The sequence below is a fragment of the Ptychodera flava genome, chromosome 14 (assembly GCF_041260155.1).
Source record: "Ptychodera flava strain L36383 chromosome 14, AS_Pfla_20210202, whole genome shotgun sequence".
Taxonomy (NCBI): Eukaryota; Metazoa; Hemichordata; class Enteropneusta; family Ptychoderidae; genus Ptychodera; species Ptychodera flava.
This window is the reverse complement of record NC_091941.1, coordinates 5,001,559-5,024,555: the sequence shown is the minus strand read 5'-3', so window position 1 is coordinate 5,024,555 and position 22,997 is coordinate 5,001,559. Positions and strand designations below refer to the sequence as shown.

General features: G+C 37.8%; 1 protein-coding gene across 5 annotated transcripts in view; it reads right to left on the bottom strand.

Annotated features, from left to right (window-relative positions):
* Positions 1 to 17,643: 17,643 nt before the first annotated feature.
* LOC139149045 (mucin-21-like) overlaps positions 17,644 to 22,997 on the bottom strand; it is a 33,346-nt gene continuing 27,992 nt past the window's right edge. For 3 of the 5 annotated variants that reach the window (XM_070720553.1, XM_070720557.1, XM_070720556.1), the window contains 6 exons: positions 21,045 to 21,122; positions 20,810 to 20,896; positions 20,371 to 20,457; positions 20,149 to 20,235; positions 19,941 to 20,027; positions 17,644 to 19,227 (listed from right to left, as the gene is read on the bottom strand). In XM_070720553.1, the coding sequence (XP_070576654.1) occupies positions 19,073 to 19,227; positions 19,941 to 20,027; positions 20,149 to 20,235; positions 20,371 to 20,457; positions 20,810 to 20,896; positions 21,045 to 21,122 (581 nt within the window). In that variant the 3' untranslated portion in view covers positions 17,644 to 19,072. The remainder of the gene's footprint in view (positions 19,228 to 19,940; positions 20,028 to 20,148; positions 20,236 to 20,370; positions 20,458 to 20,809; positions 20,897 to 21,044; positions 21,123 to 22,997) is intronic. The other 2 variants (XM_070720554.1, XM_070720555.1) reach the window with 2 other exon arrangements.

Sequence of the window (22,997 nt, the reverse complement as noted above, 5' to 3'; positions counted from 1 at the left end):
ATAAACATGTACATAACAAACAGTTCTGCAAAATAAAAAGGGAGGAAAATGAGCAAACTGCTTGTGATACTCTTGAATCCGTGGCATTTTCAGGCCAATCGAATTTGAATGTCAAAATCGAAGAAGGAATTCTGAAATATCGTCATATTCCTTTCCGTGATTGTCGTTTTAGAGTTGGCATTTCCAACATAGGATTTTACATGTAACGCCATGCATTACGCGGCCAGCTTATATTTGATGATGATATTAGAGAGCGAAACGCGTATTAGCTCGAAATCCGGCACATATGCAATGTTCGCACGAAACAAGTGAGAAGATGTAAAGACCATCATTTAAAACGTCATTTCCTTTGGTCTGAAATCTGTGACAAAATGCAATTTAGACATAATTTATCATGTCTTTCTCTGATTTCAACATCGAAATATGGTTGGCCTAATAATGCCACGGATTCTCTTGCAAGACTTTGGACCTATTGCAGTTCGTAGACCTTAAACAGACCCACCAGAAAAAAAAAAAACAACAAAAAAAACCCAAAAAAACCGAAAACAAAAACTGGTGAGTGTGACTTCTAAAAGAGGCACAACAGGTGTAAATTTTGATAGTATTATCATTATTTTTGTCCGACAAGATGCTTCGCAGAACCCTGCTGAATGATATAGTTCCCGATTATGTTGTGTAAGACCTTTGTGCACCGCTACAGATATCTTTCAAAATTATTATCCCGCTTGAAATATAAAGCAAGTTGACTAAAAATTTGCACATTCTAAATGCAGCAATTTACAGAGTAAATCGTTTCACAGAATTAGCTTGGAAACCATGACATGATTAAGCCATTATAATTGTTGGTATTATTAAAATTTTGTTTCTAATTTAGAAAAATAGTTGGGGACTTTGGAATTTTGTCTCAATTCCCTTCCACGGTAATCTTTAATTGGTGATTAAATTAAAAAGAAAAACTGATCAAATTAAATTTTGTTCCCTGGCATCTCAAGTGTGTAATGTGTCTGCGGTCATTGGTACTGGGCGTACTGGACTTATGATGTCACAAGTTCTCTTGTCGTTTGGCAGTCGTTTTCTACGTGGAAACGGCCACTTTTCATGTACCCCTTTTCCGAGAGCGATGTTCAATATACTGACATTCCTTTCGTTTGTATTGTTGCTATTGGTTTTATGGATCGCCGTCTGATTTTGCGATATTTTAGGTAATACAAAGAATACAAAGTTGCACTGGACAAAGCAAAGGTATCTCCTGCAGTGGAATCGCAAACGACGACGGTACACGCGCGGAAGACGTCACATACACGATAACATTTTGGCAAGATTGAAATCAACATTGTCATTTGTTTACCTCCATGACTTTGCACAGTTGTTCAGACACAAATTAAAATTTCGGTATTTCAAGTTTTTTATTTATGTGTTCTATTAACCTGATGTCAGAGCAAAATTCTTTATACAGAGCGACTGTGTTAGTCGGGTGTGTGATGTGAGTCGGCACAAATTCTTAATCTAGACTTGCTTCATGGGCATATATTCTATTTTATTTTATTTTATTTGATACACAGATCAACGGGCAAACCCACTAACAGATCTGCGAAACAAAAAAGTCACACAATCACAAGACAAATGTACAAGACAACCATAAATTTAGCACGATACATTAAATTGAAAAAAAACATACACGAATCAAAAAGGAGAACTGTTAAAATGACTGGATAAAATACTTTTAAAACTACACAGCGTAGAAAAAATATCTATATTACATTTAAAAGAGATATCATTAAAAACAGACATGCATCTGGGCACTGTCGAGAATTTTCTGCAATTAACAGAACACAAGTCTGGTTTAAAAAGGGGTTTCCTGCGTGAATTTCTACTGGGGGCATAAAAGCAGATTTGATTTAGAATATCTGGAGCATCATAATGTGAATGAATTATTTTGTACAAAAAGCACATATCAAGGGTTAGTCTTCTATTGTGTAACTTAGGAATGTTCAAAATTCTGCAATAAAATGGGTAGCTGGATTTACTGCAGTGAACATTGAGTTTGCGACAAATGTATTTCACAAATTTAATTTGTACTCTCTCGATTTTTTCTGACCGGCCCTGCTGGTGGGGTGACCACACAACAGAGCCATATACTCTAGAATAGATCTTACATAAACAAAATACAGAGAAATAATTGCTGAAATGTCATTGAATGGCTGGCAGAGACGCTTAATAAAACCAAGAGATTTGAAGGCTCTAGAAACAATGTTATTGATGTGAAAAGAATAATTAAGGTTGGAAGTAAGGTAAATGCCCAAATCCTTGACTACAGAGACCCGTTGAAGAGGGGTACCATTGATGGAGTAATCAAGAGAGGAAATGATTCTTTTCTTAAGTGTAAAACTGATAAATTTACATTTACTGATATTAGGTGACAGTTTCCAGTTGTTACACCATTGTGCAAATTTGTCAAGATCTTGCTGTAACATGACACAGTCAGCGAGGGATGTGATGGTGCGATAGAGTCTTGGCATCGTCGGCATACAAGCTAAGCTTTGCAGAAATATCTAACAGTGAAATATCGTTAATGAACATAACAAAAAGTAGTGGCCCCAAGAGTGAACCCTGGGGCACACCTGACGAAGCAATGTACCATTTTGACGAGCAACTACCAAACACTACCCTCTGTCGTCTAAGATGAAGATAAGAAGCCAGCCAACTGTGCAGATTACCACATATACCGAATTTGGCGGCTTTTTACAGGAGATGTGTGTGACAGACACTGTCAAAAGCCTTGCTAAAGTCCGTGTAAATTGAATCCACAGGGACGCGTTATCTTTCGAATGACGAATGTTGGTACTATGAGTACCCATTTTCGAACATTTTGACTCGATCTTTTACAACACTTGTTTTCCGTGTTTGCTTGTTCACAATAACATATCAATTATTAATGAATATTTATATTTCCGTCTGATTATAAAAATAGTATTTTCAAGATTAAGTGCTTTGCCACTGTTCCTATATAAAACACCAACCTTGGATTTCTTATGAGTACGAGTGTGTGTACAATATTAGTACCCAAATTCGCAAGAGGTTGCAGCGTGCGCATGACACAGCTGGGAAAATAACGCGTCCCTGTGATTGAATCTACCTGTTGTTTATTGTTCAGTGAAACAGAGATAAAAGCTGTATAATCCACTAAGTTAGTTGTAGTGGATCTGTTTTTAGCAAATCCCTGCTGGTCGATGGAAATATTTGGTTTAATATGTTGATAGATATGAGGAACAATAACTGCCTCGAAGATCTTAGCAAAAAGAGGCAACAAGGAGATTGGGCGGTAATTTTCAACTGCTGATTGACCACCAGATTTAAACACGGGGATAACATTGGCCTGTTTAAACTGAGAAGGAAACTGACCAAGACAAATGGATTTTTGGAATAAAATTTGGAGGGGAACAACAAGAACATCGGTACAGTGTTTAATGATGCAGGCGGAGATACCGTCCGGGCCACTCGTTTTGTTCAAGTCTAGAGAAGCGATGACTTTCTTAATACTGTCCGGACATATATTAACTTGTGATAATTGTCCAAAACATGGATAATAAGGGACTGGTCAGTTTCTTCGGCCTGGGGGGGGGCGCCGGTGGATTATTTTTTGCCGACGTCAAAAAGTGGCTGACCCCCCCTATTCCAAATTTTGAAAACAGGGTGACCCCCCCTATTCCAAATTTTGAAAACAGGATGAACCCCCCCCCCCGCACGCGACAACTGTAATATGTAATAATATAATGCTGTAATATATATATATATATATATATATATATATATATATATATATATATATATATATATATATATATATATATATATATATATATATATATATATATATATATATATATATATATATATATATATATATATATATATATGTAAATATATATGTTTATTTTACATTATATTTTAAGTCATTCTGTGTTTTAATGAAATTGTTTGGCATGTCAGTTGTAAGATAGGAATTTCAAAGTGTCAATCTTAAAGTTTGAATACATACATTTTGAATGAGCTGTGAATGTATTTCACACTTTCTATGCTTAACCAGATGTCCTGAACTGTTGTACAGAAATGGATGTCAATCATTAATATCAAACAGGAAAAAGCAGTAAATCAAAAACTTTGATGGGTGTTAAGACTTGCCAGCCATCCAATTAAATCTCCTGAGGAACAATAGAGAGGCATTTTAGCCAAATCTGATGTGTGCAGAGTCTGAGATGTACTTTTCTTGTAACATTGATATTTGTGCATGTTGCTTTCTCATACTGAATTCTCATAGAGAGAACAGAAAAGTATCAGGAATTTGTCATGCTTTTCATATGAAATGCAGATTTCATAATAGTACACTTTCACTTAGCAAACATCAAGATATCTCTGGCATATATCTCTGATTTATTACAGTATGGCGCCCGAAGGGCGCGGAGAAAAATATGAAACATCCTGATATCTCTGATATATGTCTTGTATATTAAAGTAATGCACAGGAAGGGTGTGCTGAAAAATGTCTGATATATTAAAGTAATGCGCTTGAAGAGCACGCTGAAAATATTGAACATACATATATCTCTGATATATGTATGCCTGATATGTTAAAGTTGGGCGTGCTGAAAAATATGTCTGATTATTAAAGTTACGCGCCCGAAGGGCGCGCCGAAAATTGCAACTGGATGAAATTTGTGGCTGACACGATTCATTTTAGGCAATGATGAGCCTGTGTCGAAATTCAAAAACACACTGACCCCCCCTATTGGGCATTTCAAAAACATGGTGACCCCCCCTATCACCAAAGTCAAAAACAGGGTGACCCCCCATGAATCCACCGCCCCCCCGGCCGAAGAAACTGACCAGTCCCTAAGCTCGGACAGATTAGGATCATTGTTTTCAGTGAACACAGAGGCAAAAAATCTGCAAACATTTGAGCAGCCAGTTATATATAACAGTAGACTGTCGCATTAGTGGCAGGCTGTTACGTAGATCGTTAGGTGAACGCGGTGACACACGGACATGTGACGGCCAGCCAGTCACTGCTGCCGAGAAAAACCACAGGCGACGGGACCAGTCTAGTCTTAAGGTAAAGGGCGACGAATTCGGACGCGCACACGCTTTAGAACGTTTCTGCGCAGATTTAACTCCAGCCTGCCGCAAATGGGTTATTTTGTAGCCGCATGTATTTAACATTACCTGTCATTGTTGAAATTGCGCTTTTACCCAATTTTTTGACCCAGTGTCTTAGAAATACATGTGACCTATAACCTTGTCATATTTTGACCCCCTAGGAAGCTGGTTTTTATTCAATATGAGCGAAAAATTAGCATTTCTCTCCCATTTACATGGCGCAAATTACCCATTCACCTGGAGATATTGTAAAAAGTAGCGTGGTGACACCCTTTTATTAAAAGTTTAAACTAATGGTATTATGTCAGGAGTTTATTTCGCCAAGTTTGGTCAAAATGACACCATTCAAAGCGACAGGAAGAAAGTTCGAAAATTATGTAGTGATATAATTTCGATATCGTCATTTTGTAATCGATACTTATGTTAAAATTTCTTCACAAACATCATGAAAACTATACATTCGATAGATATGAATCTTAAGTCTTGGTATTTATTAAAATTAACTCATTCGCTAAGCGTTTTATAATTGCTTTCTTTAGTTTAAGTCATTTTATATCATTTTTATTTGTTTCTAACGACGCCATTTTAACGTCCGTTTCCATGGAAACAAGCGTGGTGACCCCCATTTTTTATTTCATTTTTGCACTTACACAACTTCAAAGAATAATTGTGCAAAGTTTCAAGAAAATGACACCACAACTTAATTTTGACGTAATTCGTAGTACTTCACCTTAATCGGAAACGTTACCACAGTCCCTCTATCCAGAGGACTGTATGTGCGCGTACGGAACGCGTAGCCACTCTACGCATAGGGAATTCAGGCTTCGATGATGATGATCAGATGGTGATGATGATGATGATGATTAAACATTAAAAATGAAGAAAAATAAAAATATAATCGGACTCAGTAAAGTTGTTATTGTTGTTGTTATTGTTGTTGTTGATAGTATTTGTAGAAAAGAACAAAGTATGGGTTCAATACAAATTCAATACAGCCAAACTATACACATGCACTGCAAAATTCAATACAGCCTTTATTATAGTATACTATACACATGCGCTGCAAAATTCAATACAGCCTAACTTTAAAAGTAAAGTTAGGCTGTATTGAATTTTGCAGCGCATGTGTATAGTATACTATAATAAAGGCTGTATTGAATTTTGCGGCGCATGTGTATAGCATGGAGGTAGCTTACCTCCATGTCTACAGTAAGGCTGTATTGAATTTTGCAGTGCATAATTTGTTCTTTTCTGCAAATACTATCAACTACAACAATAACAACAACAATAACAACTTTACTGAGTCCAAATATATTTTTATTTTTCTTCATTTTTAATGTTTAATCATCATCATCACCAGTCTGATCATCATCATCGGAGCCTGAATTCCCTATGCTCTACGTTGCGGCAATCGTAACCTCATAAGGTCAACGGGTCTGAGCGTCGATACAACTTTCCCTTCATAAATAAACAGGGACACAGGGTTTTGTACAGTGGGGCTTATACAAGGTATACTTGAAAGGCATTTATAGGAATGGGATCCAAAAACTGATTTCTTGGAAGGCGTACCTTTTCGTTCTTTCGTACATGTCGTGCTATCAAGGTCCCCGGCTAGACAGATGCAGAAGCAGCAATGCGCGATTTACATACACGCTGTTGCGAAGGAGGGAAAACTACCCGCGCAAGTCGCAGGCCAATTAGGAGTGAGTGTCGAGCGAGGGGGGGGGGGGGACACGTACATATGCTATTCCATCAACCTAAGACACGATCGTCCCACTAGGACGGAGAAATCGGCATTGACGCACCTAATAGAAAATGATATAAACCTATTAAGATAAGCGATGTTACTTCTATGACTCATCTCCAAAGAAAGTATTAAAAGTTCTGCCCCGGAAAATACCATTTTGCTGGATAATTTGTCCCGTCAACAGAATTCGGCTGCAGTTGTTACACAGGCGATTAAAAGCATTCCGTGAAATTTTGAGATCTCGCGAGACTACGGAAAATCGCATTTTTGTGAAAAATATGTTTTGTTAGCATCTAATTTGTGCACCATCGTATTCTTTAACGTACAGAGAACGCAGGGGCAAAAAAACCGCACCCCTCTGCGATCTGGTATTTGAGAACGGCGGGCGAAAAATCTGGGGCGACAGCGTGCAACCCGCGAACTTTTTATTATATAGGCCTATAGGCCTAGTAGTAATTGTTTTGCAGAACCCTGCTGAATGAAATAGATCTATTATGTGGTGTAGGAGCTTTATGCGCCACCAAAAGGATCGAGAAGCGTCAGATCCAAAATTGCTGAAGTGCCTGAACATGATGAGTTAGGGGCCAAAGTAGACTCTCCACAATCGCTGTGCCTTGTTTTGTGCGCGCCGCGATGGGCCTGCATTCGAAGGCGTCTCTGAAGGGCGCGCGCGTGTTCCAACAGGGAAGAACGCGAATCGCAGGGTCTCTGCCAGACTAGGGCCAAAGGTGAAATTCGTCGCCAACATCGATATTCACAAAGAAAATACATATACTCTCAGTTTTCTTTGTAAATTGTATAGTCGGTTCGGGAGTCATTTTTATCGGCCAAATATCTCACAAAATGGTTATCCAAACTGAAATATAAAGCAAATTAACTAGAAATTTGCACATTCCCAAAACAGCAATTTAAGGGTAAACCATTTTACAAAATTAGCTAGGAGACCATGACATGATTCTAGCCATTTATGATTGTTGTGTATTTTGTTTCTAATTTACAGAAATAGTTGGATACTTTGGAATTTTCTCTCAATTCCCTTCAACGGTGATCTTTAATTATGGCGACTGATGCCGTATGTTGTGGGTTCGAATCCGATTGAAAACTATCCGAATTTTCTACCCTGGGTAGGTAACACTGCTGGTGGACAGAATTGTCCCCGAGGTTATCGTTCGCCCAGTTAAAGCGATGAAATTTGTTTCTTCGCTTCGATAAAGTGTGTATGTGCGATGTATGATAGTGAGCATGCGTGCGTGAGTGCTTCACGAACTCTACAACGTGTTGAGCGGTCTCAGTCAGAAAAATGTAACAACTTAGCCGGCTATTGAACCACTCTTTATTGGGAGTGGAGATTTAGCCGACTGGTTCGGTCTGTGGCCTCCCAGCTAGGCGACTGATGCCGTATGTTGTGGGTTCGAATCCGATTGAAAACTATCCGAATTAATTAGTTGTTAAAAATGAAAAAGAAAAACTGATCAAAGAAATTTAATTTTTGTTCCCTGGCATCTCAAGTGTGTAATGTGTCTGCGGTCATTGATACTGGGCGGAGCTCATATAAATATGGTTAGAAATCATATTATATAAAACTTCCTCAGCTTGACATTCATTCATTCATTCATACATTCATTCATATTTTTTCTGGACCAGTTTTGCGAAAAGCATACCAAGCAACAAATAATTTTTTTATCAAATATTTAAAGCTAGGCACCCGTACATATTCAAGTAAATGCAAAATTTACACTTCTTTACATATTTGTAAACTTCGTATTTCTGGATACATTAGTATATTTCCAATATCGATGATACAGCATTGGACAAACTTTCATCTGAATGATTTTTGTCGGCATTCATTTTTATTCATGCATAATTTTAGTATTTAAACTACAAAGTATTCTGTTTGCGACATTTTTTCTCACAATTGTACAACTCCGGTAGACGTACGAGTGCCGTACAGGAAGAGACGTACAGTTTATGGCTCGGCGGCAGAATATTGGGCATACCATGTATGCCAAGCTTCGCGTTCCGAAACACTGATCATATACCTCATCAGGTTCAACGGGTCCAAGCGCCCATACAACTTTCCCTTTATAAATAAGCACCGTTACATGGACCCAGGCTCTTGTACAGCGGGCTTACCATGCCGTGCATACTTGATGATAGGGATTTATAGAAATGGGATCCAAAAACTGATTTCTTTGAAAGCTCTCTCTCTCTCTCTCTCTCTCTCTCTCTCTCTCTCTCTCTCTCTCTCTCTCTCTCTCTCTCTCGTATATATCTAGCCATGCGTACAGGTCTGTGTGTTCCCGGCGTTATACGGCGCCTATTGCTAATAATTGTCACAGAGTTTTAGAACTCAAAATTTCCATTTCAGAGTGTGTACCTGTTTTCAATTTATTTCCCTTGTATCCCAACTCCCTGTGCCCTGCCTTCATATACAGACAGCCATACATACCCTACCTTTATCATTCGCGCCAGCCCTTAACACGATTCTGGTAGTTGAGCAGAGTGTACAAAGTTCAAAAGTTCATTTTAACTTGCAGTTTGTTAGATTTAGACATTTCGAGCTATTCTGCGATCAAGAATCCTACGAATACAATACAATTCCTTCTTTGCCTTGCATTCCAATCTATTTCACTTGTTTTATTCGACGTGATATACTTTACAGAGTGACTTTATTTAAGGATAATTGTTAGTTTTCTTGCAACAGCTCACCAGGTTATGTGTTCTGATGCATGTTTACGATGCATCAAGGACAACCTCCATATTTAGGGCCTCAGTAGTCATATCACATGCCAACCTATAATTTTATTCTCTTTTCTCTTTTGATTTATTTTAATTCTTTACACACAACAAAGGTTTATAACAGTCAAATTTTCCACCGTTGACACATCGAAAAACTGAATAAAGAGTTCATATTTATTTGAACTTCTTATTAGAATTGTATGTAAATGTTGGTCAGATTCTAGATGCCAATTTAAAAATTGATTGTCAATAAGTGTCTTACTGTAATACTATTAAAAGGAAACAATTCTGTGTTTTTCCAGCTGTAAATGTTTTTGTCTTACTAGAATAGTAAAGTGAATCTCAATGAATCTGACGAATAAATATATGTATTCATTAAAACACTTTTAAAAGTATACAGTCTTCATCAAGTATTGCATCATCGTGACGTATGAGTACATAGCAAACATAAGTAACTACCGTTTTGCAAGGCCATTTTCAGAGCTACTACGCTCCTCCTTTGAATGGCAAGCTATGAAAACCACAAAGTTCGTCGCAAAGTTCCTGTTGTTTTGCATGAACTATAAATGCTTGGACCTGTGGTATAAATATCATTGTATGAGAGAAGAGCCGTTCCATTCTTCAAATTTGCTATCCTTGTTTGTTGTCAAAAGTTCTCCTCGATATTCACGCCGCAAAAACTTCAAGTTGCGATAAAGTGGTTGGGTCATACATATCATGTCATTGCAAATCACTTTACATGTCGAAAAAGGTCGATTTTGTCACAATAGGAAAACATACTCACGGTTTACTCATGCTAAAGTCACACCCCCACACCCTGTCAACAAACTGCGACAACGCAAATAGAGTATGCGTTATCTAATGATTTTGGCACACCTCCATTATCAGCTTTTCTAGTCATAGCATAGGGGGTTGTTACATGCCCGTTCCCCGGGATGGAATGGCGGTGGGGATAGAGATGTCTTGGTCTCAGCACAGGTTTCTTCTTGCTATCGTTTATTTTATTTAATACGTTTGACTGTGATATGTATTGTCAATAAAGACTTATACTGTCAACCTTTGGTGTCTTGGTCTTATGTTAGCACTGGTTTTGTAACGATTTATTTTTCTCCTTCGCTGTGTCACGTATTTGTGCTTTTACATTTTTAAGTTAAGTTTTGCCACTCTGTTGCGTTTATTATCTGATGCATTTGATTGTCTAATGCGTCAAAGCAAGCAAGGGTAAATTACTAATCTGTCACGGCGCACGCTGTCACCAGGTTATCACCGGATTAGCTTTGACAAAGTCACCAACGAACGCACCAGCAAGGTATAACAGTTATCGTAAACATGTAAACAACCCCTATGGCCATAGCTATTACTATTAGAACATACTTTTGTCTCGGGGTCATGTCTGCACAAACAGTTTATGGCTGTAACATGATTCGCCCCGTACAGAGGGACAGTAGCTGCAAGAGAATGGAAGGAGATGGGTTTTTTAATTAATTTCCGTACTACTGTACTCACAGTTATTAGCATTCGAATTGTATATCAGTTTCTTTACGGCTCAACAGCTCCATTAATTGGAACACGTTCATCCATTCTGTTTCAAACATTGTTAACACTTGCAAATATATAATATTTTTAAAGTGTTTCATTTTTAAAGTTGCCTTGCCATATGCTCATAGACTGACGCTTTTTGCTGTGAGCGAACAAAGTCCACATATTGTACGGTTGCCGAGAAGCGGTGGTAAATACCCATTTTATGTTGTTGTTATTTGTAACCATGGATACACATGACGCGGAAATTCCGATGAAACAGTGACGGCGAGCTGGACCACTCAACTCCGTCAAAACACGTAGACAAACAGGCTGTATTGAAAGCCGGATCATGTCATTTCTATCTTTCTTTCTGACTTATTTTTAGTTGCAACGGATGACGAAACACCGTAACAAAATGAAAGCAATTGTCAGTCTCTAGGGCGAGTTGGTTATACGGTTAATATTCTTTATGACATAATTACAATACATATTCATATCTAGCGCAAATGCGTCCAGTTTCATATGACATGGCCGAAAAATAGCGTTCGTACGAGTTTTAATGAAGAAGTGGAATTAAATATCACCAAATACACATTCGCGTATGGGCAATACTGGGCACACTGTAAAATAAACAGAATAATTGAACTATTCGTTTTCAAGTTGGCAGCATGATTTGACAAATGCGACAGATGTAGTTTAAGACAGGTTATATCTGTTGTAAGTACAAGTAACATACATACATACATACATACATACATACATACAGACAGACAGACAGACAGACATTAAAACATTTTCACCTCCATTGTCTAATATCATTTTGTGATTTGCAATTTTCCTTTGAACCAGTAACACAACCCTTCCATGATTACGTTTTCTACGTAAATATATGTTTACAATACATTATTTGCTATTAACTAGATTGACGCCTCCATACCATGTCATATGTCATGTCATTGATTATCAACCTACATTCCAAACGCAGAGGGCGTGGTGAATGCGTATATAGGGCTGTAAAAATCGACTACCGGTCAGTTGTTGGAGTCAAGCGTAGGACTGTCTGTCATATACACATGAAATGTCGGTTCCGGACGTTCAATCAACAACCTCCCCTAAGCTAAAGCTCAGCCTTAAACTTTCAAATGCACACAGCGCAAATGATAGAGCACTTTATTGCTGTCCGTATCACTCGTCCGAAGACAGAATCGACAATGGACGAGATCGTGAAGGCGGAGGCAGCGGTGTACGTGGGACCAGTCATGAATACCTTCACGACCAGGTGTCCCTGGGTCACTTGTTATCATGGAAGACAAGCAGACTTTATTGACCCCCACTGCACTTGCAAGAACATTCAATGTGTGCCATGAAATGCCAATGGATTGCCAAAGTGTCCACCGTGACTACGTTACTTGCAACAAATATGCTCGGTTGCATCGAAAAAACAGAAAAAACAACCTTGGTTCCTCTTGTCAACATTCATACCCGGAAGATTGCTGTTCCGACACATCGGTGGAATCAGACGAACTTCGCCTTCAGATCTTGTGCCCTGTGCATCGAAGTAAACCAGTGTGCATTTATTGTGTCACCCGCAATTCTTTAATATGCCACGAGTGTCGAATAACTAAACACAAAAGTCATTCTTACAAACCGGTGAACGAAGTGGTGACAGAATGTACTGGGCACTCGGACAGCGTATCGGGCAAAGCGAAAATGAAAGAAGACGAAGAGACAGCGAGTGTAACTCGAGCACAGCAGTCTTCGATGTTCATTCATGGACGCATCCCAGAACAGGACGCTAGGAATTATCACATTCAAAAGACATCACCAGAGTATTTTGGGACAAATGAAGCAGATTTAGAAGGTCTTCTCAGGCGACTGAACGAAGAATATCAGCGTTTAGAAGAACTTAGTGGTGCAGAAATCGACCTGGCACACGAGCGAGTGAAAACAGGAGCGTTCATGCGCTACCTGAACATAGCGCAGTTGATTTTCATGGAAATTATAAGAAGACAATTACGAGAACCGGACAAACCGAAAGTCGACAGTAGTTACCCAGAAGAACGTACCACGACGTGCTTGCCTTCCGGCGTTTTCGACGAAGAAGTGTCGCCAGGCAACATCACAACCACTAGGGATAACGTGAATCATCATGTTATTGTAGGGACCGACCCAGATAAAATCGGTACAAGTGTGTCGCAACTGAATCAAGAAAGTCTGCTTAGTTGGTTGAAAGAGGGCAATTCATCTGATGAGTCAACTCTGTTGACTAAACAAGAAGATCAAGTGGAACCACAACATGTGAAAGGCTGCGAAGATGCGTGCAGCTCAACGAGATGCGGCGGAAAAACGAGAGAAAGTCTTGAAGAGACTGCGCTAACAACTGCCGAGCTTTCATCAGCGACGGAACAAGTTTTCATAGACAAGGGATCGTTCAGTCTATGTAACGAAGACCCGAACGAGCGAACAGTCAGCGAGCCGGCCGTAACAAACAACCAACCGAGGCAACACCTCGCCGTTCTCGGTGATCGCCGTAGTATGCGATATCCATCCATATATAGGATAATACACTAGTCGATTAGATGCGCGGAAACGATGGTATTTCGCATTTACATATGACCAAAATTACGTAGAAACATACTTTGAGTTCGATGATCGGCATAAATCAATTGATCTTCATCATAGAACACACACCTGTATTACAGGTACGATACAAAGTACACAATTCTAGAAAACAAATCAATAGACAGAAATCAGTTAGGGCAAGACCGCATGATGTCACACAAGCGGACCGGGGGGGGGGGGGTACTTCATTCTGTCTAGTAAAATTTTTGTGAACTTGCTGCTTTTCAGAAAATTTTTCATGTATTTTGTGATGCGCTTGTCGTGCTGATTTACGGCCAAGTTACATCAGGGTCCTTTCGTAACATGTAACGAATTTGACGCCACCTAACAAGTTGTTAATTTGTAGTCATCCAATGAAACCACTATTGCTATGGAAACAATAATTTATTAAGCATTTACCAATCTCACTTCAGACACGATGCATTTTTTCACGGTCAATATAATAATCTCACGGGGACCCTATGCCTTTAACCAAGGTCGACTTAACCCGCCTATGAAAATTGATGCAAGAGACGACACAAGAAGTGGCTTATTGAGAAACGTCAGCATGCATCATCCAGCAATTTAATTCTAGACAGGAAAATTACTCTGTTCGACATATAAATAAATACAATTCAAAATTCGACCAGCGTAAATATTTACGTCAAAACTGAAATGTGAGCGATTCTCGTTGACACCGCCTGGACCTGGGCATAATTGACAATGAAAATGCCTGTTAATAGTTCTTGCTTACGGTGGAAATGCCACATCACTATCTTCAGCATTCTCCGAAATTGACGAAGAAACATCTGTAGACTGAAGACAACTCTCAAGACATGGCAATGGATTTTTTCAAAATTTACATGCTGTGGTACACCTCAGCAGTCCATCTTCTTGCTTACTAGGAAGCTTTCAACTTATGTATTGTGTATATATAGTCATTTGCGAATTTACATGTAAATATCTTTGTTTAAATTTGAATTTTGATGATTGTATATGTCTTCACGTCATGACTCAGTGACTGAGCGAGTGGCTTGATTCACGAGATTGCGATGAAATCTCGCGAGGTGGTGCTGTTTGAGAGACAGAGTCTTGCATTATGCATCAGGTTGTAGCGGAGGTCTGTAATCTACATAAATGTAATAATCTCCACAAATGTAATATCAACCACAATTGTAATAAAACAGTCAACCATTAATGTAACAACCCGCAACCACAAATGTAATAAACAAATTAACCATAAATGTAATAAAACTCAACCATAAATGTAATAAGAAACTTGAACTTGTATTCCTGATTATTTGTTTATCAATGCCCTGAGTAAATAATAACTTTAATAAGACTAGTGTAATGTTATTGCATACTTTCAAGAAAACTAGGTTTCTTTTCCGAAACACAGAATAGAATACTTTGAGAACACAATCAGAAAACGGCAAAGTACCGGTCAAACCTTTAGATAATGGAAGTGGAAGAGCAGTTTTAGACACTGATAATTACATAATAAGGAAGCGACAAAAATAACTCGTCAACCAGTGATACCACACAAAGTTTATGACAGATGACTCAGAACAAATAACAGAGAAATATACAACCTTATAGCAGAAACTTACGACACGAAACGTGTTGACGAGAGCATATATCTATATTTCAATCTAGTATAAACAACACGAACACTACCTTGAACACAGGCGACCCAAGTATTACAGAGTTTTTCACACTGTTTTCTCTATCATTTTCTCTTCTTTCTCCATGCTCTGAATGATCGGAATAAATAAAATAAATGGTTTATATAACCTAACCTAACCTAACCTGTGACTCTTTATTTATTTTACACTCCATTACAAGGACGTATATCTCTCATACACACATGCTGTAATTAATTAGTCAACACAACTAATTATGCTAATCCGTGGACTTATCAGAGGTTGGTCAACATCGGAAAGATAGTGATGTTAATGAAAAAGTAACCATTCCTATCTTTCGCGATGTTGACCAACCCGTAAAATCCCTGATAATTCCACGGATTAGCATAATTAGTTGTGTTGACTAATTAATTACAGCATGTGTGTATGAGAGATATACGTCCTTGTAATGGAGTGTAAAATAAATAAAGAGTCACAGAGGCTAGGTTAGGTTATATAAACCATTTATTTTATTTATTCCGATCATTCAGAGCATGAGGAAAGAAGAGAAAATGATAGAGAAAACAGTGTGAAAAACTCATACTTGGGTCGCCTGTGCCTTGAACACAGTAGACAAAATTAGACATCCTTGCATCACCAGGGAAGGAACAAACTTCAAGTGGTACAACATAGGAATACAGACACTCTATCGATTATTCCACACAATTTATCCACTGAAGACGAATTTGAGGCGACCGATTAAGAAAGTACAGCAAATTTTCGAAAAATGGCGTTGAAGGATTTTAGTGTTATACAGTCTCCTCCACTCTGGAGTAGAAAGTGCACTGACATTCACATTACAGCTGTGTCTCGCCATGGCCAATCAGTTCTGTACACAAAACAGGGAAACGTAAAATACACTTTCAAAATACACTAAACGCAACAATTAAGATATGAATAATGTGCGGAGTTGCTTTCCTTATTACATATATAAATATCTAAGGGCTAATTCCTCAATTGCAATGATAAAATAGATTTATTACATTTGTGGTTGACAAGTATTACATTTGTGGGTGATTTGTTTATTACGTTTATGGTTACCATTTATTACAATTGTGGTTGATGTTTTTATTACATTTGTGGTTGATTTTTGTCACATTTATGGGTGATATTACATTTATGGGTGCACTTTATTACAATTATGGTTGATGTTACATGTATGGAGATTATTACATTTATGGAGGTTACAAGGTCAACGCTACCACCTCCATGATAAGGCCAAAAAAGATCGTTTCTGGTCACCGTGCGCGTCATTTCAGCCTGCGCGTCATGTCTTTTTGGGGGGGGGGTGGGGGGGGTGGGGGGGGTGGTTACATACTCACAGTAAACTATCCTTGATCTCGCTATTTGTATGTCCAAAAATGCTAAAAAGAAAACGGAAGTATTATGCAGCCTAAAATGGTGAAAAGAAAACGGAAGTATTATGCAGCTAGTGATAAAAGACAATATCTGTTGCATAAATACAGTGTAGTGCCAAACCAGCATAGTTAAGAATAAAAAAAAGGAAGGGGGGGGGGGAAGGGAACAAAAAAGAAAGAAAACCGTGTTGCCACATCACTTTTGGTGAATGTCAAGGACCAGAAACAATTAATTTGGCCTAAGTATAATTTTTTTTTACTCTGTATTCAAGTTTTGTTTTTAAAAAACTGCCCTCTGGAAAGCACTTGCAGAATCTCAGCACAAGTGTTGATTTAAAGTCACACTGCATTTTGCCAAAGATACAGGTTAATTGATATGTGCTGCGTCTCGGGCGAAACTTTTAGCCAATTAATTGGTCAGCTGAAACCATAGACAGTAGAGTGGGAAACCCCCTCATTATTGATTTTATTGAATTGTTCCGGACAGCCAATCAGGTACAGAAAAGCCTTAGTTTCAGACTCCTCAAGTTGCTGTAAATAATGACAATCTAGCAACCAGATATGTTCTTCCGAGTCGATATACGTAGCCAGAAAGATAATGTACTGTCACCAAAAAGTTCACAGAGTGAATCGTTCTGCAAAACATAAACAGTTTATTTAAACAGAAAAAAGAACAAGGAGGTTATCAATGACTATGAATAAAGAGAACAATTTGTGCTAATATGTTTTCTCGTCGAATTGATAAATATTTATGCAGTTGCGTAATGTCAATATTAACTGTCACATAACACGCAATCACTACATCATTTCTATTTGTAGGTGTTAGGAAGACAGATTAATCTGATTTATCTCACCGTCATTTTTATCGAATACAACAATTCCTGAAACAAAAGCTGCTAAAATTTAATCCATCCGTTTTCTATAGATACTTTTCTTCAGACCAAATATTGTACAATTAGAGAAAAATGCAGAAGTTGACATCGTCAAGTCACCTGGAAAGGTAAGATTACAGGCTGAATGTCAAGCATGTCTTTCACATAACATTTACAAAGATAGAAATGTTGGCACGTCTTTATAATCATTTGTTTCAAGCTCCATAAGCTGTACCTTTTGGCTATTTTTTCAGAACTTTTTGTTTTGTGGTTCCCTACACTTTCTGCATTGAATCCCTAAACTGTAATTTAATGCTAAGTATTTAGCATATCAACACAACCTATATGAGTATAATCTCCATTGTTATTGTTGAAAATTGTATTCAAGTCCGGACTAGAATTCATTTGTAAACAATAAACAATGATCACTACACAAATTTCAGCATGACAAACGGATTAGGGTCAGACATGGTAGTTGATATACAGAAGCAGAATGCTGAAAAACTTGCCACAAGTTACAGCTTATGTCCCTTTAACAGCACATATGCCTAATTATTTTGCTTGCAAAATATGATTCGTCGTTTGAAAGGGGAACATCGTAAGTGCGCATGTTTTTTTCTTCACTCTTAAGTACGTCTTTCAAAATCCCTATTTCTGCACGAAAATAATTTTCGCAGTTTGCTTTTTAATTTCCAAATTCATACTCTCGAGGACAATAAAAGATTTCTAAATTGCGATATGCCCAGACTATATATTGCATGTCTTATTTTTAACTTTTGAAAAAATACTTCCTCTCGTTATATACAGTATAAATATGAATTAAAAGTGTAAAATATTAACAATATGCAAATAAAATGTGTTTAAATCTTCGCAGCAAAAATACAGTTTTTAGTCGTTATATACATAAGACGAATCAGTAAATGTATGTATCATTGTCCATGTAATTTGTCTTAATAGATGTATGGTATTCGTATATGTGTTTCCAGATAAATTCACAACATCCTGAAGGGTATGTAAAATGTCTCCCTGCACTTCCATTCATGAATCAGTCAGATATTATGACTGACTGAATGGACTACTAGACTGCAGACGATTCAAAAGATGGAACCTAAGAAACGTGGATCTCGTGATACTAAACGAGAAAAAAGTGGAATGAAATACTAAAACAATGGAAAATGTCCAAATCAAAACTTTTTGTAAATGTATACGTGTAGAACTGCCAAGTTTTTTTAAGAAAGACCAATAGCTAAATGACGAGTCCTAGAGAAACTTGATCGTCTTGAAAAGTCTCTGGCGCACAAAAGTTTCTAAGTTCATAATTTCGCGAATCAAATCAACTGAAATCGATGGAGAGATGTCTTCTATAATAGGCATTTGCAGTTGACATGCGTTACAGAGTTATGGGTTGGATGGGGTTTCTGTGTCTACACGTGCGTTACACCTGCACTGGCATTGTATGGAGCACATCTTCCAGACAACTACCAGTGTTAAGATGGCGATGATGACAGCTACAGACAATACAGTTCCGATGATTATCGGTGTCATATCCGAATCTGTAAAATGAAAATGAAAAGAGTTATTGTATACTGTACGTATGTAATCTTCGATATGATGATTAATTTTACATACGAAAAGCAGAAATTAATACCCTCTCAAAAAGTATTAAAATTACCAGTATTTATCACTGCATAAACTGCAAAAAATCATACCTTCGGGTCCAGTTTTTATATACAATGCAAGATCCGAGGTACATGAATATTCCACATTGATTAAGGGTCATTAGCATAGAATTTTAATACCGAAACAATGCTCATTAATGTAATCTACATATTTGAATATCATTATACCTCGCATCTTGCACTAATAGCTCAGTTACTTTCCAATCCGTGATTTCATCTAATTCAAGATGCGAAATGGGAAGTTGTATGCAAATGAGAACAAGTATAGCGAAGTGTAGTGAAGCTAAATTAAACCGACAACTGAGAGCTTAATGTTTTACTAGTGTTCGTTCGTATTGAATAAAGCACTCTGTAAAGTTTGTTCTTTCAGTTTCTGTGGTATGTTGTCAAAATAAAGTCAAGCTGTGGAAGGATATGCCCATTGGTGCGAGGGACCTGTATTGTGTGGTAACAATGCATTTACTATGATTGATGTCATACTTTGCACTTCATAAAAAAACAATAAAATCTATTTTATTTGTGGTAAACTTCAATATGATAATTAGTTTAAATATATTTATCACTTCATAGAAAGCAGAAAATTTTACCCTCAGGCGTGGCTTTTGACCCTTCTGCTGGTGCCGTACTCTGGTCGGTGATTCGTCCATCGGTGCGAGGGGACAATGCCGATGGACCTATAGGCAGTAAGAATAATTTCCATCTCAAAAAACCTAAAATGTATCTCCTTTGCCTTCAACTTCGATATAATGACTAGATTACCAGCATTTATTACTTCATAAACGCAAAATATACTACCTTCATTTGTGGCTTTTGACCCTTTGTCTGGCGTTGTACTCTTGTAAGTGAATTGCCCATTGGTACGTGAGGATATTGTGGACGGACCTGTATTGTGCGGTAATAATGCATTTATCATTATTGATGTCCTACTTTGCATGTCATAAAACAGTAAAATTTATTTTATTTGTGGTTAGCTTCAACATGATAATTAGTTTAAATATAAAACGCAGAAAATTTTACCTTCAGGTGTGGTTTTTGACCCTTCGGCTGGTGTCGTACTCTGGTCCATGGTTTGTCCATCGGTGCGAGGGGACAATGTGGACGGACCTATAGGCAGTAAGAGTGTATTTATCATAATTTTCATCTAAAAAGGATAAAATTAATCTCATTTGTTGTCAACTTCGACATTACGACTAGATTACCAATATCTATCGCTTCATGGATCGCAGAAATTATTACCAACACGATTGGAAATAATTTTGGATGATTGGATGGTGAATTAATGTCGGTTTAGTCTGCAAATGTAAGCTCATCCAATCCTCTGTTTTTAAGTTATACACTTGTTTTTCATCAGTAATTTGTAATATTGCAACATTTAGCTATAGGGCACCTAACACTTTTCAGAAACATGAAAAATATAAACATCAAATGATCCCAAATTAGTTCAGATCGTGTTTACCTTCAGTCGTGGCTTTTGACCCTTCGGCTGGCGTTGTACTTCGGTCAGTGAATTGCACATTGGTACGAGGGTACGATGTGGACGGACCTGTATTGCGCGGTAATAATGCATTTATCATTATTGATGTCATGCTTTGCAATTCATAAAAACGATAAAAATTATTTTATTTGTGGTCAACGTCAATATGATTTAGTTTTAAAATATCTATCGCTTCATAAAACGCAGAAAATTTTACCTTCATTTGTGGCTTTGGACCCTTCGGATGGCGTCGTACTGAATTGCCAATCGGTGCGAGGGGACAATGTGGACGGACCTGTATTGTGCGGTAACAATTTATCATAATTGATGTCGTACTTTGCATTTCATAAAAACAATACACTTTATAATATTTGTGGTAAACTTCAATGTAATAATTACTTTAGCTATATTTATCACTTCATAGAACGCAGAAAAATTTACTTTCATACGTGAATTTTGACCAATCAACTGTAACAATGCATCTGTCATCATTGATGTCATCGTGTTTTCTAATATTTCCATCTTAAAAATGATAAACTTTATCTCATTTCAATGTTCTCTTCTCATACAGATATTATGTAAATGTATATTTGTACCCGGTGTCCTCATAAACATTGTCCTCAACAGATCTGTTCATAGGCAAACATTGTCCTTTTATGTCGTAATCAGCAAATTCTATCTGACAGATTATGTCCTTGTTCATATGAAACTTACCCATTGTTGTTGTTGCGAATTGTGGACGGCCCGGCAATACAGGCAATGGTCGACACGTAATATTACATATCAACACTACTGTAGTATCACTGGAATATTTACGACTTGGCATAGGGAAACATAGTCCATGGGCATGCACCTGGAAAGGATTTATCCAAGCAATGCAATTATTTCATTCACAACATTTGAAATAGCAACTTAAACTATCACGGCAATAAATTTCTCGGCAAACATGAGCAACAACCATTTAAGTTAATACCCACTCATACTTTTGTTTTGCAGTGAGAGATGTATGTTCAATCATCATCACCATTGTCATCATCTTCGTCGTCGTCATCATCTTCGTCGTCGTCATCATCATCATCGTCGTCGTCGTCGTCATCTTCTGACATGACCTTAAACTGCCTATTTTGAACGACTTGTCATCAAAATGATCAAAGAAAGAAAAAATATGTACAACGCCTATTCAGCTTACCAGGACCTTTATCTCTTGGAACAGAGAGATGTTGCGTGTTGGGCCGAATCCCTCGCCGAAATATGCGTATCGGCCATTGCCAGGACAAAAAATGAAAACGATTTCACTTTTTTCTGTTAAATACTATGTCTGAGTCAAAACTTGCTTTGAAAAGGTTTCTCCAATTGGCTTATTTATTGGACCGGTTCGCCTACTAATTTGGCGACTTATATCCGGTGAGGGCGATCTACATATACTTAGTAAAGCCAATCCTGCTCAGTGCATGGTTGCCGCGGGGTAAGGTCACATTTTGGAATCAAAGACATGCCGTCATCCATGACACAGCAACTTTGTGCACATACCTACCAAATGCAGCCTTCTTTCCTTTACACGATTGCAATGCGACCAATAAACATGCCTCGGCTTGACTTGGCTTTGTGTCACAGTACAGCGATATTTACAACGCTATTTATTTTGTAATTGAATGGCTGAATTTCACATCACTCAATCCCTCCTGCGGCTATATCTAACCTTTCACAGGCCCACAGAAGATACTGTAGTCTCTCAAACAGAAATTCTCTGGAACTTTGTGATGACATTGTCGCGCACTGCAGATCTCGACCATATATATGCAATGTATAGAAGTGACGCAAGAGAATGCAGAAGCTATGCATATTTACCAATTATGTGAGAGTAAATAACTGCAAAAGTACTAGTTTAAGAATCAGCCAACTTTAAGTCAATTTAAAACATGAAAAGGAAATGCAGACATCAGTTATATTGTGTTTATGTATATGAGTGTACGTAATTGGCTAGTCTAATTTTTACCATGGTCCAACTTTCATGAAATATTCGAAGTCAAAATAATCTCCATCAATTTTCAAAAACACTATCCTTCTCATGCGGAGATGTCACGCGATCTTTTATGATCGTTACTCATCGATAAAATCGGGGACTTTTGGGGGGACTCACAGTCCCTCGGGGTACAGACGTATGCTGTTG